General features: G+C 41.6%; 1 protein-coding gene across 2 annotated transcripts; it reads right to left on the reverse strand.

The window, feature by feature from the left end:
- Nucleotides 1–195: 195 nt before the first annotated feature.
- Nucleotides 196–9,174, reverse strand: LOC148066754 (uncharacterized). 2 transcript variants are annotated; one of them, XM_087807817.1, is made up of 12 exons: nt 8,943–9,174; nt 7,153–7,305; nt 4,416–4,523; nt 4,224–4,356; nt 3,914–4,132; nt 3,754–3,854; nt 3,537–3,684; nt 3,423–3,475; nt 3,243–3,340; nt 2,927–3,089; nt 2,683–2,838; nt 196–2,037 (listed from the first exon to the last, which is right to left on the reverse strand). In XM_087807817.1, exons 1-12 carry the CDS (start codon nt 8,961–8,963, stop codon nt 931–933), a joined length of 2,460 nt encoding a protein of 819 aa, XP_087663943.1. In that variant the 5' UTR covers nt 8,964–9,174; the 3' UTR covers nt 196–930. The 2 variants fall into 2 exon arrangements, with proteins under 2 accessions (XP_087663943.1, XP_087663942.1); XM_087807816.1 differs by having other exon boundaries at nt 2,683–2,841.
- Between the last annotated feature and the right edge of the window lie 4,736 nt (nt 9,175–13,910).

A 13,910-nucleotide genomic window follows, 5' to 3' on the forward strand; every position in this document is an offset into this window, starting at 1 on the left:
TCCTGTATCTTCTCATTGAGATTTAAGTGTTGCTACAGCAACACAAGATTGTGCGTCAGTGTGCATACAGTGTGACAGCATCTTATCAAACAAAGTAGCATAGTCAGAATCATCATGCAGAACAACGTCTGATCAGTGTAACTTAAGATCAGATTATCCCCCAAAATATAATCAAAAACGCCTGCAAAGTTAACAACCAGTCGATAATAAAGTTTAATATTTCATTTTACAGTTGGAGCGTTCGGATCAGTCGTGCTGCAGGGGGCACTCTTTCACGAGTTTGTTCATCTGATTCCCCTTCGATGATGGAAAATATAACAGTCAAAGTTGAGTTTTTAAAATGTCCACATCCAATGAAGAAAGTATTTGTAAAAAAAAAAGAAACAAACAAACAAATGAAGAAGCAGCAGCATCACTAATTCACAAACGTTTGGCACTCGAGGACTGGTCGTGTCAACGTCTCGACGCGGCTGTTTGGCACTCGGTAAGGCACCAACGTGGAAGGAAATGAGAGCTAACGAGCAGAGACGCTTTTTGTCCAAAAGTCCCTCATACCGAAACAATATTTGATCGATAGTTTTCTCCATAGATCAGAGAAGTTAACATGAAGCTGAAAAACTACAGTACAGATGTGATCAGCCATCAGTTGATGCATAGCATCATCATCATAACCACCGTGATGTCATCAGGTATATCTTGCTAGATGTCCACAGAACAGAGCTCAAACTTTTGATTGACAAAGAGTGATGCAAGTTTAAACAAGTTTCTCATATTTTTACCAACAAACCGTCACAGACTTCTTGTCAGACACGTCTTGAGCAGTAACATGGGATTAAACCCTGTATGTCGATCAAAAAGGTGTTGTGGACCTACATCCTCCATATCATGGTTTTAGTGTTTAACACATTTGTCTTTGAGTCTGAGGTAAACTCAGCTCTGCTGGGTCAGAACCAGAGACCCGGACTGGGCCAGAACTGTCTGAGTCTTCTGATCGTCCAGAAGAACCTCCCTCCCCCGCTCAACCTCTTCACCTTTGACAAACTCCACCTGTATGGTTTTAGAGTCCACAGAGGTCGGATCCTTCTGGTCCAGATGTTGGCTGATACTTGTCCCGGCCACCTCCTCTTCCTCCTTCATGTCCTCCTTGCTCACCAACTTCTCCACAGCCAGCTCAGGCTCAGCAGAGAGAAACTTACTCAACCTCATCCCGTTCAGATCCTCCTCCAGCTTCACTTGGAACGGCGGTAGACCCAGCAGGAAGGCCCTGATCCGGCTGGGAGAACTTAGGTCAGCCGGTTCCTCCTGGGCCTTCACAGCAGCACCGGTTTCCTCCCTGCAAGCAACTCCAGAGACCAGGTTCTCTGGTGGCTCCGTCTTGACCTTCTTACTTGTCAGGTTGGTTTGCTGCCCCAGACCGTCTGTGCTGGACCTTTTACCAAGGAACCTCTTGCTTAGGTTGAGGGGCAGGGACTGGTCAGGGGGGGGAGTAATGGGGGAGGGAGGGTTCTTGGGGCTGATGTCCTGTGACAGAGCTTCAGACAGACGTCGTGTGAAGGTCTGGAACTGGGAGGAGCCCAAACGAGTCCTCATTAACTGTCGGACCTGAACACTGCAGTCGAGGTCCAGAGGCAAGACCCTCAGAGGGGGCATTGGAGGTCTGGTCCTGCTGTCCTTGTTGTTCTGGAGAAGAGGGAACTGTCGAGGAGGTTGAGGGACATCCGACGTCGGCTTGTAGATGCTCAGGTGGTCCTGTGGCGGGTTCTGGCCAGTCAAGGTGGGACTCTTCTTGAGGCCCGCACGGTTGGTCAGAACTTCAAGAGAACACACAGTCTTCAGAGGACTGAAAGTGTCCAGAGACCCACTGATCATGTGACAGGGCAGGGCTGGGAGCAGCACGCCCGAGGCAACGGAACGGGCCAGGTCCGGCTGGTGGTCTACTTTGGTTTGGAAGGGTAGGAACGGAGATGCCATTGGCGAGAGGTCAGGGGTCAGTGGCACGTGTGTGGGAAAGATGGAGGCCTGGAACGGTCTGGACACCTGTGGAGAGAAAAGGTCAGCTAAGAGACAAAATTCTAACTGACGAGTAGAGATGTGCACCAGCAAGAATTTAACGATGCGACACTTATTAAGATACATGGGTGGTGATATAATATTGTGATATATTTGGGAAAACAATATAGCTGTAGTATTCCCCAAGTACTTAACTCTGGTGTGGCAGAATTTACAGACCGATAAATGATGATTTTTGCCAAAAAAAATGCTTTAATTTGTTTTGAAACCAAAACATGTCCAAACATAACCTTAAAAGCTGCTGGAGGTATTTATATATACTTTCATCCTCAGCCATTGCCTCGATCTTGAGAGAGATTTTATTGTTCCTTCAGCTGTTGAGGATGTAATGACTGCTGCCATCTAGCGGACGGAAGTTTAATCAATCACAAAAGATAAAAGCTGAGACTACTGATTATTTAAAATTAAAAAATATATATTATATATGGCTATATATTATTATAATTGTTTATTAAAATGATTAAATATAATAATTGTAAATATATATATATATATATATATATGTATAAACCATAAAATAAAATCTGCTGTTGAATATGGTAGAATAGAGAGAAAAAAAGTCTGTGACATAATCTAACACCCCTAGTGACCAATGTGTGTGAAATCTTCTACCTGGAGTGTGTTGCCGAGGGCGGGAGCTCTGGCTCTGGCGGGAAGCAGACCCCACTGTGGTTCAGTGACCGGGGTCAGCCCGGAGGACTTGTTGCGCTTCCCTGGTGGTCGACCGCGACCTCGCTTCACAACCACACTGCCATCCTCGCTCCTGACCTGCTGGAGAGGGAAGAGATGGTCAGACTGACCCGACGCAAGTGGCGCGACTGATGCGGACAGAAGTTATACTAGTCATGTGACTCACCTCTGAGGGTGCTGCTGTGATCTTGGACTTGGATCCTGGTTTTCTACCTCTTGGAAACGGCTTCCGACCTTTGACCCCTTTGGGTTTTATGGAGATGGAAGACTCTGGGATTTCCTCGAGCTTACCGCCTGTCCCAAGGTGACGCTCGTAGGGAAGCATCAACCTGAGAACCAGAGTCACGGGTTAGACCATAGACCTGGAGAGTGATTGTGTGGAGAGTGATTGTGTGGTGACCTCAGTGCGTGAGACGAGTGAATGCGTGTGTGTTTGGTGAGACAAGTGGTGACGAGTGTGTGAGTGATGTGCAGCGATCAACCTCTCATAGTGTCTGCGGGTGCAGGTGGCGGCGCTGGTACTACTAGGACATCCCCCCAGTTCGTTGTATACGATCTTCCACAAGCGCTCTGTAGTCACCTGACACACACACACACACGCACACACTAGTAAAAGGGGAAGGTGATCCAGTACTAGTGCGAAGACTCGACAGCTCACTCACTCTGTCGTAGCCACCGAGCCTCTTGACCACGGAGTACATGGTGAAGAGATTAACTGAGGATAGAGGACAAGGTCAGTGACGGCACCAGGACAACGGTCTGGTCATGTGACTCACTCTTCTTAAAACCCAGGTTCGGGACCTTGTGGATCGGTGAGCCTGTGTGCTCCATGAAGGCAAAGAGCTGGTCCAGAAACAGCTGCTCCTCCGGGTCAGGCAGCCAGCCACCCTCGGAACCGACCTCCACACTGCCCATGACGTTCTCCTGAACACAGACATCACATGTCATGTGACCACATCAGCAGCCATTCACAGACCAACAGACTCCACCCACCTTCATCCTCTCCATCCACGAGTCCGGCTGACTTGGAGAGTCTCTGCTGTCCCGACTTGTCTTCTTTCTGGGTCGTCCACGGAGACTCAGGGAAGGACTTCCTGTGGAGAGCGGGAAGTGAAAATAGGAACATAAGGTTTTGGAGGAGCGGTGGACTTACTGAACTGCCAGGAGAAGCTGCTGTTACTCTCTAGCATTGGGTGGTGGAACATCTCTCTGCAGTACATCAACCGAGTGTTGGGTCGTACTCGGAGACCACCCAGTGCCAGAAGGTGGACGTCCTCCAGAGTAGGACCTCTGGCTGTGTCATGGACCCTCCTCTGAAGAGACCGGAACCGACAGTATTGCGGGTAACTTAGAACCTTGACCCCCTGAAGATCTGCATGAAACACACACAGCAGGTCACACCAGGCCCTCAAACTTGGTAGATGACCAGTGACCATCACAGCGTCATCTTCATCTTTTCGTACCGTCTGTCTCGCTGTCATCTACAGTCGTGGTCAGCTTCAACGCGCAACTCCACTTTGATGGCTGATCACATGACCAGCGCACCAGGTCCTCCACCCGGACCACCATTTTTCTGGCCACCACAAGTACCTCATCCTGCAGACGAACAGATGAATCAGAACCTCCGGCACGGCGGCCAACGAAGGAGGAAGTACCTCGCCGTGCTCCCGATTCCGACCCTTTGGCGTGTCCTCTGGCAAATAGTAGAGTCTGGCGCTGGCCAGTAGGTGGCGCTGTGTCCTCTCCTCCCACAGCAGGGTCACCTGATCAACATAATATTTTTAATCAAGTTTTATTCAAATATCATTAAAGTGAATTACTTTATGAATTACTTGAACATTACTTGTGAACAGCCAAATTACTCATTCAATAAAAATAATCCATATCATTTTAATGATTAATTAATTGTAATTATTTACTATTGTTACCACCGAACAGTGAAACCATCTTTGAACTTCATGACAGCATGACAGACTAACTACAATGATCACAAGAGAAACACACACAAGTTAGTTCTTCAACTCATCTTCATTAATAATTTTTTTTAATTTATTTAAAGTTCATGTTTCCAGTGAGGATCGTAAATGTAAACTGATGTCACCAGAAAAGCAAAAAGCCATCAAAATTTAAATTAAATCAGTGGTCCGCAACCTTTAATGTGTTAAGATTGTTATTACCGCCAAATGAGAACTCACTCGCAAAATCGGTTCAACTGATAAACTGAGGCAGAAACTTGTGTTATTCTTATAAACTCCATTAGACACAAACTTTAAAAAATTTAGACAAATCAAAACAATAAAAAATGAATTAACCCTTTTTATTAGGCTAAAATATTGTGTTGGTTAGTTTGAGATCTTCAAAACATAATGCTCATTGAGCAGTTTGTACTTCTTTACTCTCCAATTTGTACTCAAGTTCGTTCGTACAAGCACTCAGTTTTAGGCGCCAGGTTCTGTCCTATCGATCTGTGAATTAAAAAAATGATATTCTATCTCACACTTACAAATAATGGTTATAAAACAAATATATTGATATACTATTCCTTCTAAGGAAAAATAAATCCAAACAAGACAAAAGAGCGATCTAAAACACAACCTACATTGTGCAGCTGGAACCAAAGAATCAACATAACTAAACCATAACTTAATACCTGGTATTTGTAAGTGAGACTTAAACCCACAGTGGAAGTCTGGAGGACGGTACAATCCACACATGGCCACAGAAAAACTAAGTTGAGACATCTCAACTCCCATAAACACATCTGGAGAATCAAAGATGTGTTTATGTACACCTCATATCACACAGCATCATGGTAGATTTATTTTTTTTGCGTAAATTAATTAAGTAATTGTAATCTGAGGCTGACAAGAGTGTGTCGACAGACTCACACATTTTATGCCACTCGTGCATGGGCGTACAATCCAAGAAGCTAGCTTCCACTGGTGCCACATATCTACTTTGATTTGTGTTTTAGCATCAAGAGTTGGAGATCAAACTTAGGCATCAGCTCAAACCTTCACCCGAGTACTGCTGATCTAACAAGAAAAACTTTCTGCTTCATAGTAGAGTGGTAACACAACACTTGTTAAGTGGAAGTATGAAGTTTTTCCTCAGTGGGAGAGCGAGAGGTGGTCAGTGTAGGGATGAGTATCAATAAAAAAAATGTTTAAATTGATACCGGTTATCAACAGTTTCACTTCAATAACAGTTCCTGAACAATTGTTTTTTATAACAATTTCATAATTTAACCAAAACAAAATTAAATTTCACATACTGTAGTTCAAACCTTGAGTTCAAAAAATAAAAAATAATGAATGTCAAATTATTTCCATTGCAAAGAAAACGTGCGAATGAATCAGATGTTCACTGCCTAGGCCCCATTATTCTTTTTTTTCCCCCAGAATAATGCACACATTATGAGGTATGTCTGATTGGTGCTGCAGAACAACCAACGTTTGATATCCAAACCTGGTCAGTGTGAGCAGGAAACGGGAGGGCTTTGTGCATATTGATAATGTTAAAAAGAGGAATGTTGTGTACATGTCTGTCATGGTTTACACAGTAATAGAACTAAAAAACACATTATTATCTTCTTTGAACAAATAATAACTAGTTCACTTTTAATTTTTCTAAAAATACGTTACTGCAGCATGGACATCTAAGCTTGTGTGAGGAAAAAAAGTCTTATAAGTAAGTAATTTTTTTTTGTATAGCGCTTTTCCAGACCAGGGTCACAAAGCGCTTAAACAATCAAAACAATATTCAATAAACTATATACTTTAAAGGTCAAGATAAAACTGATAACACAACAGGAGTTCCAGAAAATCAAGGAAAAGCCTTGACAAATAAAAACGTCTTAAGATGTTTCTTGAAGGAGTCAGTAATGTACTATCCATAACTACACATGGCCACCGTCCCCAAAAAACGAGTACAACCTACAAACAAACCTGAAAACGGTATATTTATCTGTAGGTCACTTTTAAAGCCATTTATTGTTATCACTAATATTTAAATCATTGACAGCTGGAGTGTGGATAAAAGTGAGAGACTCATGTACAGTACTTAGAAATGCATGGATTTTCTAATGCAAACTGGAATAAACTCACGGCCAAAAAAAAAAAAGGCACAAAAATATTCTGATTACAAACTATTATTACATATTAGTGAAGATGTGGACTAGGGAAAATGCAAGGGAAAGTACATTATTCAAGTACTTTGTTTACTTGAGATAATATGGGCTGAAGAAGAAAGCTGAAAAAAAGTTGAACTAGCGGAGAACAGCAAATAATAGAATTATGAGGCACACATGCTTATACATGCTTCTTCATATTGATCAACTTAACATGTTTGACATAAAAAAGTGTGTATGCAAGAGGACACTGCACTCATTACCTCTGCAATGCATGGCGACTCCTCTTTGCTCCAGCGGATGAAGTAAAACTCGCCTAGCTTCCATACTTGGACCGGACTGTCGGGACCAGCTCTACTGCTCACCGACTTGTAGAAGCTAAAACTTCCCCGGTGGCAGGAGGGGGCACCGAGCCACTGTCGGGGACAGAAGACAGAAGTTCATTAGAAACTTTAAGTCATCATCGACTCTAAAACGCGACACTATTGAAAGACGTTCAGACAAATGATCACTTGAGAATAAACTAAAAGCAATGACTCTTGCGAAACCTAAAACGAAGTCCTTTTTAAGTTAAGCTAACTTTTACTGCGACTGCAAAATGTAAAACAGTTTTATACGTTTCTGAAAAATATTTTAGTTATCATTCCCAGGTTGAATACATTTTTTATAACTTGAGGATATTCTTAGTTTTACATTTTATTTTTTTTTTTTATTTTTTTTTTCTCCTTTCTCAAACATCTCATTCTAATACTTGAATATAATATACATGTACATACAGGTAACTAACAACACAGGATTAATCGCATTAATGCAGGTGTATAAAAATAACTTTTCAAAGCATCTCAAATCTGGACTGTTCCAAAAGTTTGAGCCCCCTCCGAGTCAAGACTCCCGGCTGGTTCATAGTGATATAAAATAAGAACTAGCTTGATATAATGTCGAGGCATAATTACACTTAATATCCTGACTTACAGCATTTCATAGTTTTTTTTCTATTTCATCTTCATACTGACTTGTATCATGTGGACCCAAAAAATGTAACTGACACTTTGGTTGAAATAATAGTGAACACAGCTGCGACCATGTTACTTCATGAATGACTAAAACTAAATAATCTGGAAGAGTTATGCGAATTCAGAGAAAACATTCTTTTGTATATGTTTATTTCACAATAACGCTGCTTAGGTTGTGTCGAAGTTTGTTTCCCCTACACAAAAATGTAATCGATTTTTTAATTAAATATAAATCTAAAATAATAAAACTTAGTCTGTATGAAAGTGTTTATCACCTGGCAAGTTGGGGGAAGTTCTGAGAGGAATTTAACATGAAGCTAAAGTGAGGATGAAAACAAACCAGGCCACTGATGTTTTGGTGCAGCGGTGGAGCGTTGACGACAATTTAACGTATATTAAAAAAAACGTCCTCGATGGCTGGTAGATGATCGGCCAAACTGAGGAAGTTGGATTAGAATAAAGAAAAAAATATTGACCTTGAGGTCTACCTCGATAAAAAAAATGCGAAATTTTAAGTAAGTGGTGTTTTCATATTTGAACAGAAATAGGTCATCAGGCGGAGACAAAATGTCGGGAGCAAATTTTAATCTAATATTAAAATCGCTGTCGAGAGATCGTTTCCATTTGAAGCTGTCGGAGGCTTCTGTTGGCATATTTGGTGATTTTGTGTTAAGGCGGGTGGGGGTTGGGAAGCAGACTGTCGACACCAACAAAGAAATAAATCATTAACACTAAATATTAACGCGGAATTCAGAACGTCGACGTGACGAGGAGACGTAGCCATCCATCCGGCAGAAAAGTTTCCCTGAAATAACTCATTTGTTGTCGGGCAAAGAACGGAGTTGACGCGGTATAATAAAGTTTAAATTGAGGCAGGAACTTGGTTCGTGGAAAATTTGACAAAATAAATTAGACGAGGGCGATATTCGGCGAATTTTTACAAACACACTTGGTGTATTTAATTTCCCTCCATCGAATAAAAGTGCTGGCAAATATAGGAAGAAATCGGTGATATTTGTGGCGGATCAAATAAGCATTACCTGGATCGCATTGTGCTCCATTGCAGTCCCGCATTCCCTGTGAGGCCCCTCTCCGGTTACACCGCCGGGACACGCCGGCACACAAACGAGCGCACCAGAAGAGATGGATCGAGGTGTGGCTAAACTTCCAACTTGTCCACATAAATGCGGGTTTTTCTTCTGCGGATCGGGGGCCAGCCTCCGCGGGTCTGCTCGCCGTGGAAAGCCGAGGACGCCGCCGACACACTCGAGTTTTTTCGTTCAAACACACACACGATACAAAGCTGTTCTCTTCGGCCGACGCATGCGCAGACGCGGATTCTCAAAATATGCTGCTGGATTTACATTTTGATCAAACCACCGCACACACAACACACGTTGCTGCTTCACACAATGTCGGCCTCATAACATGGACTCGTTCATTTTATTTCCGTCATTTTTTTTAACGGGGGGCGAAAGTCGACTTGGGGCTTTATGCGGGGGGCCTAGAACCCACTCTCTCACACACAAAAACAGGCACACACACACACACATGTGTATATATATATATATATATATATATATATATAAATAAATGTATATATACACACACATTGAAATTAGCTCACATGCACTAAATTACACACTGTTATAAATATAAAATATATACACATACTAAGACATTGTCTCTCTCACACACACAAACTAACTAGCTCTCACATACACACTGAGATTCAAACGAACTATCTCACATGCACACTAACACACACACACTTACTATCTTACATACACACTGAGACACACACCAACTAATTCACATACACACTAAGACACTATTTCTCACATAAACACTGAGGCAAAAACTAACTAGCTCTCACATACACACACACTATCTCACATGCACACTAAGACACACTAACTTTCTTTCGGATACACACTGAGACACTATCTCCCACATATACAGTGTGTACAGAAAGTAATCAGACCCCTTTTGATTTTCACTTTTTGTTTCATTGCAGCCATTTGCTAAAAATCATTTAAGTTCATTTTTTTCTCATCAATGTACACTCAGCACCCCCTCTTGACAGAAAAAAACCCCAGAAAAGTAGAAATATTTGCAAGTTTATTAAAAAAAGAGTGAAATATCACATGGTCAAGTATTCAGATCCCTTTGCTCAGTTTTGAGTAGAAGCATCTTTTGAGCGAGTACAGCCATGAGTCTATGTGGGAATGATGCAACAAGTTGTTCACACCTGTATTTGGGGATCCTCTGCCATTCTTCCTTGCAGAACCTCTCCAGTTCTGTTAGGTTGGATGGTGAATGTTGATGGACAGACATTTTCAGGTCAGTCCAGAGATGCTCGATTGGGTTTAGGTCAGGGCTCCGGCTGGGCCATTCAAGAATGGTCACAGAGTTGTTCCGAAGCCACTCTTTTTTTATTTTAGCTGTGTGCTTAGAGTTATTGTCTTGTTGGAAGGTGAACCTTCGGTCCAGTCTGAGGTTCTGAGCACTCTGGAAAAGGTTTTCTTCCATATCTCTGGCCGCATTCATCTTTCCTTCAATTGCAACCAGTCGTCCTGTCCCTGCAGCTGAAGAACACGCTCATAGCATGAAGCTGCCACCACCATGTTCACTGTTGGGATAGCATTGAGCAGGTGATGAGCAGTGCCTGCTTTTCTCCACACATACCTCTTAGAATTGAGGCCAAAGAGTTCAATCTTGGTCTCATCAGACCAGAGAATCTTATTTTTCATAGTCTGGGAGTCCTTCACGTTAATGTCTTACACTGAATCAGTTTAATTAAACACAGACTCCAATGAAGGTGTAGAACCTTCTCAAGGAGGATCAGAAGAAAATGGAAAACACATTAGTTAAATTTGAGTGTCACAGCAGGGTCTGAATACTTATGACCATGTGATATTTCAGTTTTCCCTTTTTTAATAAATTTGCAAAAAAATCCACATTTCTGTTTTTTTATTGTCAAGATGGAGTGTATATTAATGAGGAAAAAAATAAACTTAAATGATTTTAGCGAATGGCTGCAATGAAACAAAGGGTGAAAAATTAAAAAGGATCTGATTACTTTCCTTACCCACTGTACACTGAGTAAGTTCTGTAAGTAAGTAAGTAATGATTATAACAAACTATCTCTCAAATACACACTGAGACACACACTAACTATCTCTCACATACACACTAAGGCCCACACACTAGCTCTCACATACACACTGAGACAGACACAGCAAAGTAACTATCTCTTGAATACACACTGAGACACACACACTTACTTTCTCTCACATACACACTGAGACACACACTAACTATCTCTCACATACACACTGAGACACACACTAACTAACTCTCACATACACACTGAGACACACACTAACTATCTCTCACATACACACTCAGACAGACACTAACTATCTCTCACATACACACTGAGACACACACTAACTATCTCTCACATACACACTGAGACACACACTAACTATTTCTCGAATACACACACAGACAGACACTAACTATCTCTCACATACACACTGAGACACACACTTACTATCTCTCACATACACACTGAGACACACACTAACTATCTCTCACATACACACTGAGACACACACTAACTATCTCTCAAATACACACACAGACAGACACTAACTATCTCTCACATACACACTGAGACACACACTAACTATCTCTCACATACACACTGAGACACACACTAACTATCTCTCACATACACACTGAGACACACACTAACTATCTCTCACATACACACTGAGACACACACTAACTATCTCTCACATACACACTGAGACACACACTAACTATCTCTCACATACACACTGAGACAGACACTAACTATCTCTCACATACACACTGAGACACACACTAACTATTTCTCAAATACACACACAGACAGACACTAACTATCTCTCACATACACACTGAGACACACACTAACTATCTCTCACATACACACTGAGACACACACTAACTATCTCTCGAATACACACACAGACAGACACTAACTATCTCTCACATACACACTGAGACACACACTAACTATCTCTCACATACACACTGAGACACACACTAACTATCTCTCACATACACACTGAGACAGACACTAACTATCTCTCACATACACACTGAGACACACACTAACTATCTCTCACATACACACTGAGACACACACTAACTATCTCTCACATACACACACTAACTATCTCTCACATACACACTGAGACACACACTAACTATCTCTCACATACACACTGAGACACACACTAACTATCTCTCACATACACACAGAGACACACACTAACTATCTCTCGAATACACACACAGACAGACACTAACTATCTCTCACATACACACTGAGACACACACTAACTATCTCTCGAATACACACACAGACAGACACTAACTATCTCTCAAATACACACTGAGACACACACTAACTATCTCTCACATACACACTGAGACACACACTAACTATCTCTCACATACACACTGAGACACACACTAACTATCTCTCACATACACACTGAGACACACACTAACTATCTCTCACATACACACTGAGACACACACTAACTATCTCTCGAATACACACACAGACAGACACTAACTATCTCTCACATACACACTGAGACACACACTAACTATCTCTCACATACACACTGAGACACACACTAACTATCTCTCACATACACACTGAGACACATACTAACTATCTCTCACATACACACTGAGACACACACTAACTATCTCTCGAATACACACACAGACAGACACTAACTATCTCTCACATACACACTGAGACACACACTAACTATCTCTCGAATACACACACAGACAGACACTAACTATCTCTCACATACACACTGAGACACACACTAACTATCTCTCGAATACACACACAGACAGACACTAACTATCTCTCACATACACACTGAGACACACACTAACTATCTCTCACATACACACTGAGACACACACTAACTATCTCTCACATACACACTGAGACACACACTAACTATCTCTCACATACACACTGAGACAGACACTAACTATCTCTCACATACACACGGAGGCACACATTAACTAACTATCTCTCACATACACACTAAGACAGACACAGCAAACTATATATCTCTCGAATACACACTGAGACACACACACTAACTTTCTCTCACATACAGACGGAGGCACACATTAACTAACTATCTCTCACATACACACTGAGACAGACACTAACTATCTCTCACATACACACTAAGGCCCACACACTATCTCTCGGATACACACTGAGACAGACACACTAACTATCTCTCACATACTCACTGAGACACACACTAACTATCTCTCAGATACACACTAAGCACACACACTATATCTCACATACAAACAGAAACAGACACTAACTTTCTCTCACATACACACTAAGGCCCACACACTATCTCTCACATACACACTGAGACACACACTAACTATCTCTCACATACACACTGAGACACACACTAACTATCTCTCACATACACACTGAGACACACACTAACTATCTCTCACATACACAATGAGACACACACTGACTAACTATTTCTCAAATACACACCGAGTCACAACGCACACTAACTAACAATCTTACATACACACTAAGACCCACGCACTAACTATCGCGCACACGCAAACTATCTCTGACATACACACTGAGACACAAACTAAATAACTATCTCTCACATACACATATACTGACACACATACATACACATAAACATAAACACATGCGCCTATTTTGGGAACATATGACACAAAACACTGCATTGGGGCCCCTACATTTGTGGAGTTAAAGGTGTCAAGAGCAGCTGATTTAAAAAGATGCACTGATTCCCAAAATATTTTCCTTTTTTTTATAAAGCTTTATTTTCCCCTTGGTGACTAATTTCTATCTGACGATCGGCAACATTGATTTTAAAACAAGAATAATATGATCAAATGTT

Source organism: Callionymus lyra, chromosome 14 (assembly GCF_982586985.1).
Source record: "Callionymus lyra chromosome 14, fCalLyr1.hap1.1, whole genome shotgun sequence".
NCBI classification, from domain to species: domain Eukaryota; kingdom Metazoa; phylum Chordata; class Actinopteri; order Syngnathiformes; family Callionymidae; genus Callionymus; species Callionymus lyra.